Source organism: Suillus discolor (genome assembly GCF_016758755.1).
Source record: "Suillus discolor strain FC423 chromosome Unknown F5147scaffold_32, whole genome shotgun sequence".
Taxonomy (NCBI): Eukaryota; Fungi; Basidiomycota; class Agaricomycetes; order Boletales; family Suillaceae; genus Suillus; species Suillus discolor.
This window is the reverse complement of record NW_024541279.1, coordinates 460706-479295: the sequence shown is the minus strand read 5'-3', so window position 1 is coordinate 479295 and position 18590 is coordinate 460706. Positions and strand designations below refer to the sequence as shown.

General features: G+C 48.6%; 9 protein-coding genes across 9 annotated transcripts; 6 read left to right on the top strand and 3 right to left on the bottom strand.

Annotated features, from left to right (window-relative positions):
- The first annotated feature begins 113 nt into the window (after positions 1 to 113).
- On the top strand, positions 114 to 3215 carry F5147DRAFT_698596 (uncharacterized protein). Its single transcript, XM_041437566.1, has 5 exons — positions 114 to 536; positions 682 to 874; positions 925 to 1484; positions 1538 to 2216; positions 2286 to 3215. Exons 1-5 carry the CDS (start codon positions 311 to 313, stop codon positions 2887 to 2889), a joined length of 2262 nt encoding a protein of 753 aa, XP_041292183.1. The 5' UTR covers positions 114 to 310; the 3' UTR covers positions 2890 to 3215.
- A 344-nt stretch (positions 3216 to 3559) lies between these two features.
- Positions 3560 to 5056, top strand: F5147DRAFT_746076 (L domain-like protein; the record flags this gene model as incomplete). The annotated part of the gene is made up of 8 exons (XM_041439813.1): positions 3560 to 3624; positions 3679 to 3802; positions 3860 to 4074; positions 4128 to 4296; positions 4353 to 4427; positions 4483 to 4629; positions 4678 to 4764; positions 4814 to 5056. 8 exons carry the CDS (start codon positions 3560 to 3562, stop codon positions 5054 to 5056), a joined length of 1125 nt encoding a protein of 374 aa, XP_041292182.1.
- A 1077-nt stretch (positions 5057 to 6133) lies between these two features.
- F5147DRAFT_698581 (60S ribosomal protein L17/L23) lies at positions 6134 to 7081 on the top strand. The gene is made up of 5 exons (XM_041437565.1): positions 6134 to 6198; positions 6249 to 6455; positions 6514 to 6584; positions 6634 to 6711; positions 6765 to 7081. Exons 1-5 carry the CDS (start codon positions 6183 to 6185, stop codon positions 6810 to 6812), a joined length of 420 nt encoding a protein of 139 aa, XP_041292181.1. The 5' UTR covers positions 6134 to 6182; the 3' UTR covers positions 6813 to 7081.
- Positions 7082 to 8316: 1235 nt separating this feature from the next.
- Positions 8317 to 9957, top strand: F5147DRAFT_214141 (uncharacterized protein). The gene is made up of 5 exons (XM_041428635.1): positions 8317 to 8515; positions 8569 to 8766; positions 8819 to 8908; positions 8958 to 9079; positions 9129 to 9957. The coding sequence occupies exons 1-5, from the start codon at positions 8357 to 8359 to the stop codon at positions 9754 to 9756; spliced, it is 1197 nt and encodes a 398-aa protein (XP_041292180.1). The 5' UTR covers positions 8317 to 8356; the 3' UTR covers positions 9757 to 9957.
- A 200-nt stretch (positions 9958 to 10157) lies between these two features.
- Positions 10158 to 11154, bottom strand: F5147DRAFT_577970 (Metallo-hydrolase/oxidoreductase; the record flags this gene model as incomplete). The annotated part of the gene is made up of 2 exons (XM_041431423.1): positions 10158 to 10768; positions 10827 to 11154. The coding sequence occupies 2 exons, from the start codon at positions 11152 to 11154 to the stop codon at positions 10158 to 10160; spliced, it is 939 nt and encodes a 312-aa protein (XP_041292179.1).
- A 138-nt stretch (positions 11155 to 11292) lies between these two features.
- On the bottom strand, positions 11293 to 11756 carry F5147DRAFT_214088 (uncharacterized protein). The gene has a single exon (XM_041428634.1). It carries the CDS (start codon positions 11646 to 11648, stop codon positions 11379 to 11381), a length of 270 nt encoding a protein of 89 aa, XP_041292178.1. The 5' UTR covers positions 11649 to 11756; the 3' UTR covers positions 11293 to 11378.
- Positions 11757 to 11917: 161 nt separating this feature from the next.
- On the bottom strand, positions 11918 to 12872 carry F5147DRAFT_746072 (thiamine pyrophosphokinase; the record flags this gene model as incomplete). The annotated part of the gene is made up of 5 exons (XM_041439812.1): positions 11918 to 12151; positions 12195 to 12335; positions 12388 to 12483; positions 12528 to 12615; positions 12661 to 12872. 5 exons carry the CDS (start codon positions 12870 to 12872, stop codon positions 11918 to 11920), a joined length of 771 nt encoding a protein of 256 aa, XP_041292177.1.
- A 109-nt stretch (positions 12873 to 12981) lies between these two features.
- On the top strand, positions 12982 to 14295 carry F5147DRAFT_214050 (uncharacterized protein). Its single transcript, XM_041428633.1, has 3 exons — positions 12982 to 13099; positions 13158 to 14202; positions 14255 to 14295. The coding sequence occupies exons 1-2, from the start codon at positions 13052 to 13054 to the stop codon at positions 14028 to 14030; spliced, it is 921 nt and encodes a 306-aa protein (XP_041292176.1). The 5' UTR covers positions 12982 to 13051; the 3' UTR covers positions 14031 to 14202; positions 14255 to 14295.
- A 638-nt stretch (positions 14296 to 14933) lies between these two features.
- On the top strand, positions 14934 to 18034 carry F5147DRAFT_698556 (Sodium/calcium exchanger protein-domain-containing protein). The gene is made up of 6 exons (XM_041437564.1): positions 14934 to 15929; positions 15995 to 16975; positions 17061 to 17251; positions 17309 to 17410; positions 17460 to 17770; positions 17824 to 18034. The coding sequence occupies exons 1-5, from the start codon at positions 15080 to 15082 to the stop codon at positions 17754 to 17756; spliced, it is 2421 nt and encodes an 806-aa protein (XP_041292175.1). The 5' UTR covers positions 14934 to 15079; the 3' UTR covers positions 17757 to 17770; positions 17824 to 18034.
- The last annotated feature ends 556 nt before the right edge of the window (positions 18035 to 18590 follow it).

The following is an 18590-nucleotide window of genomic DNA, read 5'->3' as shown; positions in this document are numbered from 1 at the left end:
GAGGTATGGAACGGCAGGCGAATTAAACGGAGTCTGAGTTCTGATATAAAATCAGCGGAGATATTTAGTTTAAAAACAAGTTGCACTAAAGTCGAACCTGAAAGTCAATTTTGAGACTACGGACCCTCCTTCCGTCCTAGACGAGTGTGCCCGCCCCTACTAGTACTCGATCGATTATTGTAACTCTCAAGGCCCGTCGATCCCGAGTTCAACCTCCGTTTGTCTACCAACTCGGACCCACTGATTGTAACATACTGTAAACTATTATTGGCGGTCTCTTTACGGGACTTCGTTTTTCAAGCTTCTAGCCATGAGCTTCCTCGTGCCAACGCAACGAGGCCTTGAACATGTAACCCAGCCCATTGGCGACTTCTCTTCCATACATAACCAGCCAAACAGATCCCATCTACCCCTTTCCTCCTTGGAAGGGTATCCTCATCAGGGCATGTCCGCCCTCTCAACTTCAACACCCTTTCCACCTTTTCCCGACATTGTCATGTCTCAATCTTTGCCAAAAGTTGGCGAGACTAGATGCTGTGAGTTTACAAAAGTCTATTATTCCCTAAAGGGTCTCCAGTCCGATTGTTTCGGAACCTTCACAAACCGATCACAATCCTGTAATTTTCTCTTGATCGTCAATGATTTCGCTAACCACGATTTTGCACTTTGTGGCACCTTTAGACTGGTCTCTATTATCGTCCGAATTGGATTTCGTCTATCTGGATCCTGTTCTTGCCAGTCATCTCGAAACCCAGGCCGACTTGCTTATTGGCAAGTCCCTCCTATCCTTTGTTCACCCCGAAGAGCAGGCTACTGCGCGAGCAGATCTAGCAGAAGCTCTTGAACAAAGGACGATGCATGGTAGTGTTACCAGGTAAGCGATTCCAAGTGTAAGCGGATTTATCCTGACCTCGTCTTTTCCAGGGTCAGGTATTGTCGTCTCGCTCGCATCCGTCGCATCCTCGGTCACCAAGGGCCAACTCAACCGTGGCCTGATGGTGACAAGGTTTCCGTGGATGCCCACTACATGGTCGTCGACATCGTCATTAACTGGGCTGCAGAGGGCCTCGTGTTATGCTTTATCCACGCAGTCGTCGATCTTGAACCTGGTGACAATGATGAACATCACAGAACTCCATGGACAAATTGGTGTGGCACGCCATGCATGCACCCAGAACAGATAACGCTATTGCAACAGCGGCTTCTATATTACTTTCCTCAATCAACCGCCACAACTAGGGTATTCCAGATCTTGTTCAACTCTAATTACAACCAGCAGGACTGTCGTCTTCTGTTGAGCTGGCCGTCGGACAGCAGCCAGGAATATCCTGGTATGCCAGGAGCGAAAGACTTTGCAAGGCGAGCGGTGGGCATTCAGACGTCCACTCGGGATAACAGTGCGAAGACGAGTTGCACGAGACGTTGGAGAATCCAAGATACAATGCCTGGAATAGGCGAAGTAGAAAGCGTGTTCATCCCTCATGGTAAGCGCTTCCTTGATGAAGTCCATGTGCTTCTATTAAGCAAGCGGATATAGGTTCAATAACGTTTGCATGCCACACCATTCAACAGCCTGCTTCGCGGAGCTTGTCTGTCTCTTATTCTCAGTCTCAGCCGTTCACGAGGTCGACAGACGCCTACATGCCTGCACACAGCCAACATCACCCCTATGACCTGTCGGCAAGTCCGTACACACTCCCGCCTGTGTCTACCTCAATGCCACAACCTTACGGGCACTACACGCAGTCTTTGACGTCCCAATACTCTCACTCGCCCTGGGGGAGTTACTCAGAGCCTTCTTCCTCGCTTTCTCAGTTTAACAGGTGGCCTGCTCAAAGCCCTGCACATTCGATGGCATCCCTCCCATCGTCTTCATGCACCTTGCGCGAGTCACCTTACTCGAGACCGTCGCCATCTCCAATTTATGGCGAGAACAGAGCATCTTTAAGCAATTATCAAGCCACACCTAGTCCTGAGGACTACAGTACCAAGGCCGCCTTTGAGGCCTTCGAGGCCAGTGCACCGCCGGCGCCGGCCTGTGGTACCGACATTGTACCACCTCCAAGACACCGAGTGAGCCCCGGAACACATAAGGACACCCTGCCACGTAGCACCAACAATCGCCCCCTGGGTGTTCTCAAATGCAGTAGTTGCAAGGCAACATCTAGTCCTGAATGGAGGAAGGGCCCCAGTGGCAGGAAGGAGCTCTGTAACGCGTGGGTGATACCACAACATGCGACGGGACTACTTACTAATATTTACTTGTTTTCTGTTTCATTGACCAGATGTGGCTTGCGCTACGCCCGTTCTCGTGCCAAGAAGGAAGGGCACGTGGTGTCGACACAGCGTCGGAAGAAGGACAAGACCGGTGTCATTACGGCTAATGAGGAGTCTGCGGTGCCGTCCACTCCTCCGATACCTATTGCTGGCGCGGCTACGACGACTCGTCGCGGTCCTGTTGAAGGGAACACATATGCTTCCCCATCATCTGTTGGCTCTGGATCTGGTAGTGAACCTTATTCTCAACCAAGCCCTGTAGCACCAGAAGATAACCGACCTTCGACATCACCTCCGTTGCCTGGTCTCAATTTTGTTCATTACCACCCTTCCTCTGGACCGTCGCATCATCAACCACGAGTTGATGGTCGTACATTCCCTTATCACGCGTCCAGCCCTTTTCAACCTTCCCCATCTCCGCTATCTTCGGGTCAACTGACTCTCCGTCCACCACGAGGACAAGATGATGTGCCTGGCTCATCGTCTCGCAGCGGGTCATATCACCCTTATCCCTCGCCCTCGTCAAACTCAACTACTTTTGAACGGGCAAAAACACAGGATCGCCACCTGACTTCACTGCCTCCCTCACCAGAGCGTAGTAGATTCCGGTGACCGCGCCACGTTAAATCAAACGACTTGAAGCCCATACAAGCGTTATGCGACACCTTGGCCCTGTTTCTGTGAAATGCAACGTTTCGGTATTTTTATGTTTCCGGTTCATTTCTTTCGGCCAATGGTGCAAGCACACCTTGCTTGCCAAAATATTTATTGATGCAATTCGCCTGGTTGTTCCTTTTGGACTTACATAGCGCAACCAACACATGGATACATGCCTTGTGTAGTTTTATCGTAGTGGACACGCTAATTTGAAATCATGAGATTGGAAGTTTGGTTGCGGTCGGACCATCGATTGTACTCGCGCTTGCCCACGTTTCTGGTCGTGAAATCGCGATCCTCAAAAACTTGCTACGCCGATCAACTCGCAGATGGCTAAGGATCGCCCTGAATTATTTTATTTTATGGAGTGTCAGCGTCAAGTCAGCTAAATGATGAGGGAGTCCTGCCTGACTGATTCTGGGCGCAGCTAAGATTCTATCGTTGAGAGCCATCTATTGGTCTCATTGACCAAAATTTCAACAAGACTACATAGTCAAAGGTCAAACAAGCTCGTCATTCCTTCTACACAGCCACAAGAAGCCACGCTTTATGTAAGTAGCATATTAAAGGCCGCTACGGATCTATATCGTCCTTCCTTGGCTTGCTGACACTTGTATATCTCATCATGCACCGGCCGGATGAACAATCAGTGGAATGCGCGAGTCATAAAAAAACCGTAGTCGTTGAGCGGTGAGCTTCGTGTGCCAAGCTCCGGATCACGTATCTTCAATGACCCGTCGGTAGCCCCACAGCTCGTGTTGCATTACCACCTCCTGCGGTAGATGGTGACTCCGATGGGGAAGCCGAGGCAGATGGATCGCAAGCAAATGATGGTGATCTGTTAGAAGACTTTCCAGACGAAACTGACGTGCGTACTCACGCGGTCTTTCGTTGTCTACCTAATCGAGGCATACGGCATGACTAGGAATTAGAACTCGTACACTCGCGATTGAGCTCTTTGGCTAATCTTCGACTTGATCGGTTCGCAAGGCATCTGAAAAAGTTATGCCTCAGACAAAACGCTATATCGCATCTAGATCCAGAGATATTTAAGCTGCTCACGCAGCTTGAAGAGCTTGACCTGTACGATAATAAACTCAAGACTTTGGGAGATGCATTAGACAATATGTCTGCTCTAACGTGAGTAACGGATCTTCAACTTCAAGTATCCTGTGTATTCTTAAGTTGCATAGCGTTCTGGACCTTTCATTCAACCTTCTACGACAAGTGCCGGAGGCACTGTCGCATCTACGTTCCTTGAAGACCGTGTATTTCGTTCAAAACAAGATCTCCAAAATCACTAGCTTGGAATCTGTTGGAGCGACATTAAGAAGTCTTGAACTTGGGGGAAATAGAATACGGGTAATTTGCGCCGATCAACCGATCATTCCAAGGGGTAGCTCACGCTGGTACTCCAGCATATCGAAGGGTTGGATTCGTTGGTCAACCTGGAGGAATTGTGGCTTGGAAAAAACAAGCTCACTAAACTAGAGGTGCAGTGGTTTCGCACTATCGTAGTTTACTACTCACGGTCACACGATACAACAGAGTCTGAGTACACTAAGCAGACTGAAAATATTGTCTCTTCAGTCCAACAGGATCACAAAGATCGAGGGTCTGGATCAATTGGCTGATTTAGAAGAGCTCTACTTGAGCCACAATGGAGTCGAGCGTTTGGAAGGTCTCGAGAACAATGTAGGTATCCAGTCAATTGTTCGCCGTCATGCTTAAGCTCTTGCGCAGACAAAGCTTCGAACACTCGACATTGGTGCGAACTTTGTTCCGGCGATCGAAAATATTTCGCATCTAGTATCCATAGAGGAGCTCTGGGTAGGTGTTTCTTGACTACAACGGAACCCAAATCTCATTTCATGCTCAGCTCAACAACAACAAGATTGCTGATCTGCGAGCTCTCGAACCGCAGCTCAAGAATATGGCATCCCTCGAAACGATTTACCTGGAAGGCAATCCTTGTCAGCAGGCCGAAGGTACAGGTTACAGACGGAAGATAATGCTTGCACTTCCTCAGGTCAAGCAAATTGATGCCACGTTAGTATTCGCTTTCGATTTATCTCTAGAGCATATAGCTGACCTAGTCTGTAGCTTTGCGAAACCATTATGACTCACTCATTTCCAACAATTTTCTTGCAATGGGACGGTACTGATTTCAATTAGCATACATTATACTCAGCAATGGGCAAGCCTGTCTCCCGAAGTGCCCAAGACCTTCTAAATTAAACAAACTCATACGCCAATTTGTACTCCCAGGCCCGGTGGGAAGGATATTATTCCGTCTTAAAATTCTACGTCCCTCAAGCTGATTCACATTTCATAGTTGTTTCCATAATATGAAATAGCTAGGTCGTATTGTGCAAATTGACACATGAATATGCTTGAAGTCGACGTAATGATATCCTATCGACCATATGTATGATCAGACCCTCAGGCCTCAGGTCTGCATCATGTACAATTCTTCATAATACAGATACGCCAGTGAAGGGGCCTGGAGGCAGGGAGGCGGGGTGAGGCGAGGCCGGCCACCGCACCCCCGCGGCATTCGATGTTGCCGAGACGTTGTTTGTCTTGTAGCAGTTAACATATAATCACCGTAAAATGTAGATAATCATGCGATCGTTCTGCACTGGCGTAACCTTGATCGATACCATTTACGATCTCCTCGTGGTCTGCACGCTGCCCGTAATTTCGGCCTGAATCGATTATTATTGGATACGCTCAAGTGATACCATCATTATTCATTGTTACATATCTGGGAACGCATACAGCGTGGTTCTGCAACACTGGCCTCTGTATCTCGATTCTCGGCCGCCTGTGGAGAATAACTCAAAACATGACGTTCACAACCATAGTATCGGATTTAAGTACGTCGCGGTGAATGTAATAATAATTGTCAAAAAGGATGTGAATTATTGAGCCAAAGAGCCGTGCGCAAGGTATCATATATATATGGTTGTATCATCGAGTCAAGATTTAAGGAAAATCATTCTGAAAAACTTTGCTGGGGTCAGAACTCGTCTTTCGTGACTTCGTTTGTCTCTACGGCCCACGTATGTTACCAACAGCGCAGCTTGCGAGGCTGGACGCAGGCGTGAGGAGTGCACACATGGACGTACAGAATCGTACATCCGGAAGTTTCCGGTATAACTGTACAGTTTGAAACTTTGGTGAGTGAGCATACCCAGGTAGTCGGGGGTCACGCAAGATCCAGCAAGCATCCAGCAACATATACGATGGGGAAAGATCGCGGTAGCTCTCCCATGTACATGTATGGCTCACATCTCATTCCCTACTTTCAGTTGGCGCCTCTGGAAAGAAATTCCGTATGACACTTGGTCTCCCTGTTGGTGCCGTCCTCAACTGTGCCGACAACAGCGGTGCCAAGTCACTATTCATAATCGAGCCTTATGGTTTCGGTGCACGACTGAACAGATTGCCTGATGCTGGTGTTGGTGACATGGTCGTTGCATCAGTAAAGAAGGGGAAACCTGAACTGAGGAAAAAAAGTGTGTATTGATGCCGCACCTTGTGTCGATGAATTGTACTGATGAGATCAACTTGCAGCTATGCCCGCTGTTGTTGTCCGCCAACGTAAGGCATGGCGTCGGAGAGATGGTGTTTTCTTGTACTTCGAGGTGCGAGACAATTTTGTTCCCCTTGTTACATATGTAACCAATTCTACAGGACAACGCCGGTGTTATTGTTAACCCCAAGGGTGATATGAAGGGCTCCGTTATCGTTGGCCCTGTCGCAAAAGAATGTGTAGGTTTACGTTCCAAGATGTGGAAGATTAGGTTTCTAACGCTAATTCTAAGGTTGACCTGTGGCCCCGTATTGCAGCTAAGGCCGGCTCTGTTGTATGATTTAGATATGGTGCAATCGCATTTTTTTTCATCGTCTCACACTTCATCAGTAACTATTGGGCAAGTCATAGTAGGCTAAGCAGTCTACTAGTCAGTCTCGACCTGTGGTAGGACAGCGTTACTTCAATGGCCCATCTATTGCATTAATAGGCCTGGTAATGCAATTCGCTATCTGTGAATGCATTCAACTGTGGAATTCGAAAACAGTGACTATGCGTGCGATAGTATGACCGTCGTCAGTTGCATCTTATCTCACCATTTCTGTCTGCGTTTACTTCCGGACTGCAGCCACCATGTGCCGCGATTAACCTTTTTTGGTTTTCTGTGTGCCCTTGATCTAAAATGAAATGCTAACCGAATGTCATCCTCCTCCCCTTAGCGTCTATTAGGTACTGAACAATCATAAGATACCTTTGATTCGTGCGGTTCAACTCACGTCGTCCGCACACAACTTCTCGCGGTTGTCGCCCTCGCTTATCCGGTTTGTACAACCCAGGCGGTTGCTAGAATCGCTGGGCACTCTTCATGTCGAAGTCCTTCGGAGATGGCTGGTGGCTCTGCCTTCCTTCGGTTGGTGTCATACATCGTATCTCGGTTCTATATTGCCCTCAACTTCCCTTCCGTGGGCACATATCAGTCATGGCCAGTCCTGTCTCCTCGTGTATCATGTATCAGACCTATCTGGCGCTCCCCCTCTTTCTGCTCATCTCTTGCGCCACATTTTCCTAGATAACTGATTTAAATTAATTCTAGGGACCCTATGGATGAATATATCCATTCTCGCTTTACACGCTGCTCATCTAGTCAAAGGGTTCCACACTAATGCTCTCTTCCGAGTCCCAACTATTAAAGGGCAACACGCTAGAACGGTTTCGTCCTTGGTTCGATAACGGAAATGTCATATTGTCGTACAAGCAAGCGCCTTCCGTGTGATTCAAGGAAGTGACCGGATTCAGCTGTCCGGCTGTGAAATAGTTCGCTTACCAGGTCATGCGGATGATGTCCTGCTAGCTCTTTGTGATAGAAGGTACTGTGCCTTGGTCATATAATAATGGGCCGCCTCACTCATCACACACTGTCTAGCTATTTTTCCAGGTCTGAAGAAGTCCCTATCAGCATGTTCTGATTAAACGTTAATTCATTACAGGCATGGGATGCTGATTAGGGGAAGGGGTCTTTACGTGAATTTTATGCAGCAATCAAAGCTTTCCCATGAGGGAAGCTGCTTGGAGAGATTTTCTGTCTATATTGGACCACCTACATGAGAAGAGCTTCGAGCCAACCTCAGCTAGTATGAGCCAAGCTGGCTGCCAGACCATGACTTAGGGTGTTTCCTTGTCCATTCCGCAAATTTGTCCGACTATACGCGTTCCTCCTGCTGATGCTTGCTTTCTAAGACGTAAGGTTATGAGATATCGAGGCGCAGGCAGGTCCCTTGATAGTTTGCAAGTCATGTGACACCCATTATAGTATGCTAGTAATATCATATAGCTGTAGAGGTTCTACCAGGACTCCATAATTCAACAGTAATTCACCTTCCTCGGATGACGGCGCCAACTAACAAAGCCAGAGCAGCAGGTGTCAGCGCGAGTTCATTCTTTGACCTCAAAGCAGAAATCGCAAAGAAAGAAGATGAATTTGCTCGGACCAAAGCTGCAGGAGGCAGTAAATACACGGTGGGAGGTGTCAAAAGGCCCGACAAGGTGAGCGAATCCTGTAATTGACACGGGAGGGCTTGAATACAAGCATAACGCAGAAACCGACTGTATGGAGTCGCTCCAATAAAGGCGTCCAAAATCGCGCTGCGCGCGACATAGAACTGGAAGAAGTCAGCAAGGTGACTATCGAGTCTGGGCGGGCCGTCTTGGAGAGGAAGGCGAAAATATACGAGAAACTGCGGAAGGGGAAATCTGGTGGCCTTACTGACAAGCAGTACGAGGCTTTGCTCGTCGATGTATGTATGTTACTTGTGTTCGCTGAGTGGCTTGCTGATGTCCAGAGTCTAGTTTGACTCTCGAGGACCTAGTGATCATTTTGAGTCGGACAGTGATGATATGGATGAATCATTGACGGTCCCTGAACAGCCTCAAGATGACGTAGGTACTTTTGATGGAACCTCTCGGATTATACTCATGGAATGTTTAGGGTGACCCAATCATCGAATACGAAGATGAATTTGGACGACAACGAACAGGACGCAGGTCCGAAGTTCCTCGGCACTTACTTCCGCGTTCTGAGGATACAGAACCAATACCAGATGAAGACAAGTAAGTTAAACAGCGAGCCCTCATCATCCTAGTCTTATTTTTTCTCGAGGGACGTCATTTACAATCCCGTCAATTACTTCCCGGTATTCGAACCTTCCGCGGAGCGCATCCAAGCAGTTCAAGATGCTTACTCGGAAGACAATAATCCATTGTCTTCTCACTACGATGCTTCAAAGGAGGTTCGTGCTAAAGGCGCTGGGTACTATCAATTTTCTGGAGACGAGGAGACGAGGAGACAACAAATGGAAGAACTGCAGTCAGCGAGGATAGAAACTGAGAAGATAAGACAAGATGCTGGTGCAGTGGATCTTAAACCGGGAGAGGTGGAGGGCATGCGTGATGATAGTATCACCGCAGGCGCGTCGAGGAGCAGGGCGATGGAGAAGCGGAAGAGGGACATTGAGGAAAGACGAAAGATATTAGATGCGAAACGAAGGAAGGTCCAAGGCGACGAAACCCTCGCAGGCCGAGGTTTGGAGCCCGATAATTCAGAGGCTGTAACGTTGGAGGCGCAAGACACGTCTGGACCGTTAGTGGCGCTGGAAAGGCAGATAACTGATGCTTCAGACAAACACAAGAGGAAGGGCAAGCAGAAAGGGACTAATGACTCGGTACCAAAGACAGAGGCAGATGACTTCTTGGCCCAGTTAGAACGGGAAATATTAGGAGGTCGTTAACCACCCCTTATCGGCGAGTTAGTTCTTGCTGGATAGTCATCTGTGCTCATTAAATATCTAGCTTTGACTTTCGCGACAACACAAGGTTGTCATAGACCTCCAGTTTATGCCAGGACGTGACCAGGACCAATATGCCACCCACTTGTGTCACTCTGATGGAAAAAGGTACTGACTGCTACAGAGTAGAGCTTTAAATCACCCACCACAGAGTCTGTCGTAAACAAGACCCTCGCGCTCATTGCCTCCAGTCGATGTACTTCTGTGTAGTGGCACTGCGGGATATAGCAAACAATCGCCCCGCTTGTGTAGCTGATATTGATAGGCACTAGAATCACAAGTGTAGTGTTTCTAACATCATGACTCGATTCTAAGATGGAGTCCAACAGCAAATTTTGAACCTATCATGCTACTACTTCACCCTTTGCTTCGAGCACCAGCCTCTCAGGACAAATCAAAGAGAATCTACCCTTGTCCTCCTTAAATTCCACACACCAAGTCCCTCGACGCAAATAACGTCTCTTCAGCGGCTCTTTACCAGAGACAACATTTTCCATGAACTTCCTACACGTCCTGAGCACCTCAAGTGCAGGACGGAGAGCAGTAGCGTGCCCACAGTTGATCATCACATTTTCAGAGTCGGGTTGCGTTTTCACGAGCTCGATGAGTTGATCGATGGTAGAGAACCACACGGGTAAAGATCCCCCCGTTGGAAAGATGATTGGATCATCTTCATATAGGGTATCCCCGGTGTATAGCATTTTCTCGTCTGCATCCCACAAGGCAAGCTCGTCAGGAGTGTGCCCGGGGGTATGCAAGACTGTGAGGCCCATAGATAAACCTGACAATGAGGTGATCTCATGTAGGTGTGGTACCAAAGTAAGCTCGTAAATCGGGGTTCGTAAGCCCTGAGCATTGCATTCCGAGTTTGTAGGGAAGTTCTCTGGGGAAACGAAGGAAGGCGAGTGGCTTGAACCGAGAACGGGGCTGTCGGTGGCAAATGGTTCCACTCCAACTTTAAGTTTCAGGGAGTGATCAGCAAATCGATGAGTTGAATCAGGAAGAATACCCACGGATATGATCATAATGGCAGTGGCTTTCCACTACGATATACTTCATCTTCCCTCCTTCATTGAGAGGCTTTCCGTTGTTATCAGGAACATCGACGGTCTCGATGAACTCTCTTAAGCTCTTCAGACCGATCTCCGGATTATGTGTAGCCCCACCGCATCCTGTATCCATGATAAGGATGGTCTCAGCGGATGAGACTAGTTTGGCATAGATGAATGGGTGTTCATTGAAGACGTCATCCCATTCGACGATCAAGAAAGTAGTCTGCGTCAGGCGTCGAGCAGTGAATGCTGGCAATCGTTTGTTGTCTAAGCTGGTTCCTTTCTCCATATCGTTCATCATCAAACGAGATTTGGAATACAGATTTCGAAGTGTCACCGAGTAGAAAGATACAAAGAGAACACCAGCTAAAAAGACCAGTACTGATTCCAGGCCTGAGCTCATCCTGGGGAAACGTTGAAGGTAAAAGCACGATGAGAAGATTATAGTCTTATCTTTGAAGCGTGCTCACCTGCAATGTACCACGAGACTTCTGAGAGATATTTCTGGCGATCTTATCCACCTGACACAGGGCAGATGATAGCGACTTCTTCTCCTCCCTTCAATGTCACTTCTTCAACGTCGTCCACCATCTCTGCATTTACGCTCCATTGGCTAGACTGAAGGATCTTGTCTAGGCCGACGTCCGGATGCAATGACACCAAGAAACTGCTCAATGAGGAGAGTGGGTATTGCGAGGCAGGGAGGATGACCGATTGTTCCGTCAAGCCAGTCGCTGTCGAGGCAGCAGCAAAGTAGAGAACGGTGATTTCTGGTTGGCTCATGATGGTTGGCTTTGGCCTAGTCTTCCCCAGTCAGACCCTAGTAGGCGAATCATCCTAAGACCTCTATAAATAGTACACGGACACGATGCTTGCGTACCATAAAGAGGTGATCCAAGGTAGAACACGCTGAATCACGGCCGCCTTCTCGACCCCGTCAATTTCCCACATCGCATGTCCAAGCGAGTACTACAAGAAACTACACAGTATACTTTATAGTATATCTAAGATACGAGTCTAATTATGCAATAATGTAGGAGCGTATATGAGTCTCAGTGTTCCCGTAGCTCCGCGCACCACCAGATTGGCTTGGAGGTCTTGATCGTGACGTCTTGTCCTGGTACGAGATGATTTGACGTGGACACAAGTCCATCAAATGATGACTCCGTGTTGTCCAGGTTCCACCTCAACCCAGTTGTCGTCAGGATGGTTGAGTCGATGCCGACAGGGAGGAGCCCACACGTTTGTCCTAATACGTCGTGGTTGATGTGGATGAGATGTTCACCCTGAAATGGTGAGATACAGCACTGAAAAAGTAATTCAACTTACCTCATCAAGAACCCATCCTACGTTATCGTCGGTGACTGTGAAGACGCGTTTGCGGGTCTTACGGAGCTTGTGGAGGTATGATAGTGTATGTACAGTCTGATCCAACCTTCCGGAGAGACCTCCCAGGATCACAATATCAAACTGTTGGAGAGATGAATTATTCTGGTAGTGAACAAAAAAATTCTGGTGTTACCTCCCGTCCAGTTAAACGTTCTTTCTCTTCAAGTGCTTGCACGCATTTCATGAGGTCCGTAGAATCTTGGTTGGAATCGTGAATTACTGGTACATTCTGGGGGACTGTTGAGACCGTGTCGATCCAAACACAGGCCTTACCAGTGAAGTGTAGTACAATCTAACATCGTCCCGTAAAGAGTCGAAATCACCCTTCACCATATCAGGGAGAAATCTAGACTTGATGTCACTAGCCATACACTGCAGCGCAAGCAAGACTCGGAGCTAGACTTACGAATTTCGAAGGTCTGGGTGACCGCTCGTGCCCAAGACATCATATAAACGATTACCGCCGCCGTCGGCGCAAGAACGCCATTCGGAGGCAGCCCAGAGGGTCTTTAACAGGCTAACACTAAAAGGTTGATTCAGAATGATGAGTGCGCGCGGGATATCAAGGTCTTTGGAAGCTCGCGGGTCCAAGAATTGGGTGCACCATTCTACGATCATGGCGGTAGAGGAGGTTGGCTAGATCCAAGGCTGTTCAAGTCCATGGCAGTTGATTCCCCATGACCTACATCGGGAAATTTACAATGAGCCGAACCGTGAGAAGCTTGCCATCTGACCAGACGTAAATAACTTACAGACTGAGCCTTATAGAGACTCTATCGACTCGGAGCATTGCGGCGATGTCAGACACAAGTTCCCTCGAGCAAAGCAACGAGCACATGCTCCAGGTATCTCTTTAGTGCTAGTAATCTAGTGCGTGATTAATGATTTTTTTTTGATTTTTAGTCAGCACTGGCGACTGCCTTCCAGTCCACAGACATCGCGCCTAAATCTGGTGCTGCTGCTGCCTCGGCCGCTCCTGCATCACTCTCAGATGCACCTACAGTAACTTTGGAGATACAAGAAGATTCTGAAGCGGCCGAAGAGGACGCATGGAAGGGAGAATATGAAGCTCAGGTAGAGGAATGGCGTGCTCAGTCAGCCGAAGCTCGTGCTAAAGCGGAGCGCGAGCGTGCACGGTGGGAGCAGATTAGGAAACGCGAAGCAGAAGAACGGCAAGCGCTCGGCCAGGAGCCAGAAAACTGGGATGCATTGGGCTCCCATATTACGTCCTCATTCGCTGCTGCAAGCGAGGTATTGGCTTCTTCGTCTGCCTCCCTAGCCTCGACCTCCCTTACGGATTCTGGGCATCTTGTCAATGAACAAAAGGGCCCGTCGAGTCATTTACACACCCCTCAACATCTTAAGATGGATAGTGGGTCTCCGTCGCAGAAATGGGAACATATAGATTCGTCTCCCACTTCTTCCTATCCATCTATGTCGTTTCCCGAGACATCTATTCCCTCATCACCGTCTCCGCCGCATGTTGCACTTCAACAAACCACAGGACGTTATCAACCTGAGGAGCAACATTCTGCAGAACGCAAGCCTTCCAACGTGCCACCCTCCACCATCCCATCCTTACTTGACAGCTCAATCGCGCCACGGACACGAATGAATTTGTTGCTTTCTTCTCTTGCGATCAATCTATTCCTTCCTTTTGTGAACGGAGTGATGCTAGGCTTTGGAGAAATATTTGCCAAGAACGTCCTAGTGGGGTGGATGGGGTGGAAGTCGCAGAGCGGTCGCACTGCTACGAATGTTGGTGTTCGGAGATGATCTCCGTCTTCGTAGTGTGCATACCCACCATGTACTGATCATTGGAAGCGTCACAATGTTCTTGAATATATACACTTGATGGATTTTCACACAAGCAGTCACAAAAACGCGTTTCTTGTATTTCATCGCGCCCACAATATTACTCTGGCTTGTGTGGATGTGCTCTGATCTGGTGCGCTCACTCATTTATGTCTCTGGTATTTGAGTTCAATCTTACCTTACAGGTACATCGGAAGGATCGTTGCAGCCTAGTCGCTTCTTCGCAAGACGTGTTCTGGAACAATTCTGGAAGCACTTGATCTTTGTGACTCGGGCATGGAATGGTACACACCAAGCCTACGATCCAACCTCACGTCTTTCGCGTTTATATCATTCACACTAACCTTTTAGTGCCAGATTATTAAAGACTCTCCGGGCCGTCTGCAAAGGGTGTTTGATGATTTCTGCAAACGGCCCGCCAGAATGTACCAGTGATCTATGGTTCCCCGCAAACGCGTCTCTATATGGCGAAACCATGGATGGCTCCTGGACGAAGCGAGTCGCTTTTCGGAACTCATGTTTCAAATTATCTTCAGGGCGTTTCATATCCGGATTGATGACCCTGCCTTCGTATTAACATGTGCAGGTCAGTCCCAGGCAAGCATCATGCTACTAGTCAGCGCGGTACTGCCCGCCTTGCATTCTAGAATGTAGTAGATCGATGTCTTTGATAGTAGTGAAGAATGGGGTACTTGTTACGATACAGCACTGAAGAGCGATATCCACGGGGTACCAGTGCCTGATGACTTGTAGATGTGACTATATGTGCTCAAGATGGTCCAAGATGATCAAAGGTCTGGATTCCACATCGCATGATCAGAACCGCAAAAATTTTGCGCCCAAGAAGTTGGAACATATAAGCACTGAGAAGACGAAGTTTGTAGGAAAGTAGGACAATTTTGATCATATCGAAGTAGTAGGAAATATAAATCAAGGGCACGAGGTTTAAGTGCGTCAGTGTATAAGCTCGTGGAAACCCCCGACATAAGGTCCTACTTTGTCTTCCTACCATGTCTAGCGCAGGGGCAAAGGCTGTCTTTGTTACATGCCTCATCGTCAACGCAGTTTTGTGGTCACAGAGTCGATATGGCCAGTCCTACCAACACCAGTCTCTGCCGCAGTCCCTTTGGAAGCGGGATGGGCCCGGGCCAACGCTGATGACGACTGCGGAGAAGAGCTGCTCTCCTCTATCCTACTCGGACCTTTCGTTACAATGTGCACATGTTATGGAGTCATGTCCGTCGCCTGAGACATTTCTGAGCATTCCGTACTTGTCCCACTACTTCTGCGCTTCCCCACCCTTTCGGCCTCTGATTTTCGCTGGATTAGTGCTCTGGCTCCTGTTTCTATTCAGCACACTCGGAATATCTGCATCTGATTTCTTCACTCCGAACTTGGCAACAATTGCGACCTTCCTAGGTCTCGATGAAAACGTCGCTGGTGTCACCTTTCTCGCATTCGGAAATGCCTCCCCGGATGTGTTCAGCACTTTCTCCGCTATGCGTGCAGACTCAGGAAGTCTCGCCATCGGAGAGCTGCTTGGAGCTGCCTCATTTATAGTAAGCGTCGTGGCAGGCAGCATGTGCATCATCAAGCCATTCAAGGTCGAGCGAACCCCATTTCTGAGGGACGTCGGCTTCTTTACCTTTTCCGTCATTATATTGCTCGTGATACTCCACGATGGCCGCATCGGAGCAGGAGAGTGCGCATTTTTGGTAGTCATGTACGTGTGTTATGCCGCAGTCGTTGTCGTGGGGAGCTGGTGGGAGCGGCGGCGCGATCGAAGGGAGAAGCTTGAAGCTCTTATCCGAGCAGAATATGGCGAGGATGAAACTGTAGTAGAACCCTATCATGACGTAGGTGCGTGTCTATTCTATCATTTCACTCCTACCATTCTATTTTTGTTCATCCATGAATACATACAGTTACCCCTCCCGCTGACTCGCTTACCGTGCCTCTCTCGCCACCAACGCGGCACCGGGCAACGTCGTGTCCCCAACCTCCACGACTTGCACTCCCACATTCATCACACACTCGTGCACTGTCATCCTCTTTCCATGCACAGTCCCCTGGTGGGGACCATACTCCCTCACCCCTGAGTTCACCCCACCTCTCACAGATGCCGTCCTTCTCGCTGGTCGGGGCGCTCGAGTTCAGACAGGTGGTGGCAAGCCTACAGGCACACGCCACTTCTAGCAGCTTGTCCATCTTTGACAGCCCCATCACCCCCTACGCGGGTGGCCACTACCACCGGCATGGCGGGAGCCATGCAAGCCGCACTCCATTGAACGAGGAGGACCTCTGGGACTCAACATTAGGAGGACTGCCTCTGGATGAGCGCAGTCCCAGGCTACTTGTGAATGACGTCATTTCAGAGGGTCAAGAACCATCATCGTTAGCGATCGACGTGCAAGCACCCACCTCTGCTTCAATGTCACCCTTTCCATCTATTTCTCACACTCCTGCATCACCGACGGACACCGCGTCCACCACGACGACAGAAGTGGAGCCGTATGTTCCTCCGTCGAAACTCAAGCGTGCATGGCGGGTCGTGAAAAAGACGTATTACATCCTCTTCCCTGCGCTACATCACTTCAGAGAAAAGAATACACTAGGGAAAATAGCGAGTCTTCTTGCCGCGCCTGCGGTGATGGCACTCACGCTGACTCTACCTGTGGTCGTGGTCCCATATGACTCTAATGGATCCGCATCGGAGAAAATGCACAAGCGCCATCATAACGCCGGTGAGGATGGCCGGTTGACGGACTTTGAGGAAGACGGTATTGAGCGTGCGCTGATTGCGGAGGAAGTGATGCAGCCGGATCTCCACGAAATCGAGTTTAATAAATGGCTGATGGCTGCACAATGCGTCCTAGGCCCTTTGTTTTGTTTAGGGGTGTTATTCCGTGCGTGTCTTCTCTCTTTGCCCGCTTCCCTTTCCTGCGGTTTTGGACTTTGAAATGTGAGCTAACTGTTAATTATTTGATTTAGACGATGCGGATCACTTTATGTTCCTCGTGTTAGGAACAATTGTGGGCGGACTTGCAGTTGCTGTGCTTGTGCTCGTGTTTGCGGATGGTAGAAGCCACCCTACTGCACGTATGGCTCGGTGTAGCATGGGTTTCTTGGTTTCGATTGCATGGATTATGGCAATCGCTGATGAGGCTGTCAATGTGCTGCAGGTTCGTTCTATATTCTTATCCTATACACACCTCCCATCGTATTGATGACCTACACAGACATTTGGCTTCATCTTTGGACTCTCGGATGCTATAATCGGCCTCACGATCTTCGCAGTAGGTAACTCCCTCGCGGATCTCGTAGCAAACATGAGCGTAGCTGTAAGTCTCCTTTTTCTCCCACCCTTCCACCACCTGACCCACCCTTGAGGTCTTCGCCCCAATCATGGGCTTCTCTGCATGTTTCGGTGGACCCATGGTCAACATCCTTCTCGGTGTCGGCATCTCCGGCTCCTACGTGATTTCGCAAGCTGGTGGCGAGCCATACACACTACACTTTTCAAATACGCTCATGAGCAGTACACTCGGATTACTGACATTGCTCATCGTAACCCTGGTCGTCGTCCCGTTGAACGGGTACGTACTGAGTCGTATGTGGGGATTTTGTTTAGTAGGCGCATATTTCGTGGTCATGGGAGTGAATTTATGGGTGGAACTAAGGTGGTAGAGGACTCATAGATGGTGAGAAGAACCATGTACACGTTTAGAGTTTGATTCTGACAACCGGTATCTAGGGTTTACTATTGAACGTGTTAACTTAAATATCCGGCATCTGGTGCCACAGTGCTTTGATAGACGCTAACTCTGCATGATGTATACATACGCTCAAAATTTCCAGGAAATTTCCATGAATGGTTTCACTAATCGCGCTCACGACCTGCTCTGTTTCATTGTAGTATTCATGGGGCGTTGACAGACAGGTCGTCTTGTACGAATGCCTCGTAGCTTGAAGACTTAAACTCATCTTGGTTGTTACGTTGAATACTCCTATCATGAACACTTCCACACGATCTTTATCGAAATGAATAGCGCAAGGAACATCCATGTCTTTGCATCATGGCAACCATGCAAGGAACTAGTTGGTAAGCGATTCGGTTATATTTCGAGCTAGCGTTGCCTCATTGCTAGTAGCAGGTTTCTACCAGCGTGGACGTGTGACTATTGTCATTCAGAGTATACACGGCTTGATCTAGTCCTCATGGTCTCCAATCCTACCGTGGCGCTTTATTCAGCTAATATGAACGCTCCGTTTCTGCAACACAAAGTGCCCTATTACATAGGACAGATCTTGCCCCTACTCTCCCTGGAGTTTGGGGATTCCACCTCGACCGGCGGCGGCGGACTACATCTGACAGTTAGATGTTGAGCTACGCGCGAGCTTGAACTCTCCGCAAGTTGACTTTAAACGAGAAGCGAGGTTCTCGATCGAAGTCTCATGGGTCTGGGTCTGGAGGACTGCATTAGTGAGCTATACAGTTCCTTTTGTGATTTTCGATGTGAT

Excerpts from the sequence above, each read along its gene's own strand:
- F5147DRAFT_698596 (XM_041437566.1), top strand. The coding sequence starts at position 311 with ATGAGCTTCCTCGTGCCAACGCAACGAGGCCTTGAACATGTAACCCAG. Across the intron at positions 875-924 it reads ATGCATGGTAGTGTTACCAG|GGTCAGGTATTGTCGTCTCG; the intron begins GTAAGCGATTCC and ends CGTCTTTTCCAG. Across the intron at positions 1,485-1,537 it reads AAGCGTGTTCATCCCTCATG|GTTCAATAACGTTTGCATGC; the intron begins GTAAGCGCTTCC and ends AAGCGGATATAG.
- F5147DRAFT_698581 (XM_041437565.1), top strand. Across the intron at positions 6,585-6,633 it reads GTGTTTTCTTGTACTTCGAG|GACAACGCCGGTGTTATTGT; the intron begins GTGCGAGACAAT and ends CCAATTCTACAG. Across the intron at positions 6,712-6,764 it reads GCCCTGTCGCAAAAGAATGT|GTTGACCTGTGGCCCCGTAT; the intron begins GTAGGTTTACGT and ends GCTAATTCTAAG.
- F5147DRAFT_214141 (XM_041428635.1), top strand. The coding sequence starts at position 8,357 with ATGACGGCGCCAACTAACAAAGCCAGAGCAGCAGGTGTCAGCGCGAGT. Across the intron at positions 8,516-8,568 it reads GTGTCAAAAGGCCCGACAAG|AAACCGACTGTATGGAGTCG; the intron begins GTGAGCGAATCC and ends AGCATAACGCAG. Across the intron at positions 9,080-9,128 it reads CCAATACCAGATGAAGACAA|GGACGTCATTTACAATCCCG; the intron begins GTAAGTTAAACA and ends TTTTTTCTCGAG.
- F5147DRAFT_214088 (XM_041428634.1), bottom strand. The coding sequence starts at position 11,648 with ATGAGCCAACCAGAAATCACCGTTCTCTACTTTGCTGCTGCCTCGACA.
- F5147DRAFT_214050 (XM_041428633.1), top strand. The coding sequence starts at position 13,052 with ATGTCAGACACAAGTTCCCTCGAGCAAAGCAACGAGCACATGCTCCAG. Across the intron at positions 13,100-13,157 it reads GCAACGAGCACATGCTCCAG|TCAGCACTGGCGACTGCCTT; the intron begins GTATCTCTTTAG and ends TTTGATTTTTAG.
- F5147DRAFT_698556 (XM_041437564.1), top strand. The coding sequence starts at position 15,080 with ATGTCTAGCGCAGGGGCAAAGGCTGTCTTTGTTACATGCCTCATCGTC. Across the intron at positions 15,930-15,994 it reads AGAACCCTATCATGACGTAG|TTACCCCTCCCGCTGACTCG; the intron begins GTGCGTGTCTAT and ends GAATACATACAG. Across the intron at positions 16,976-17,060 it reads TTGTTTAGGGGTGTTATTCC|ACGATGCGGATCACTTTATG; the intron begins GTGCGTGTCTTC and ends TATTTGATTTAG.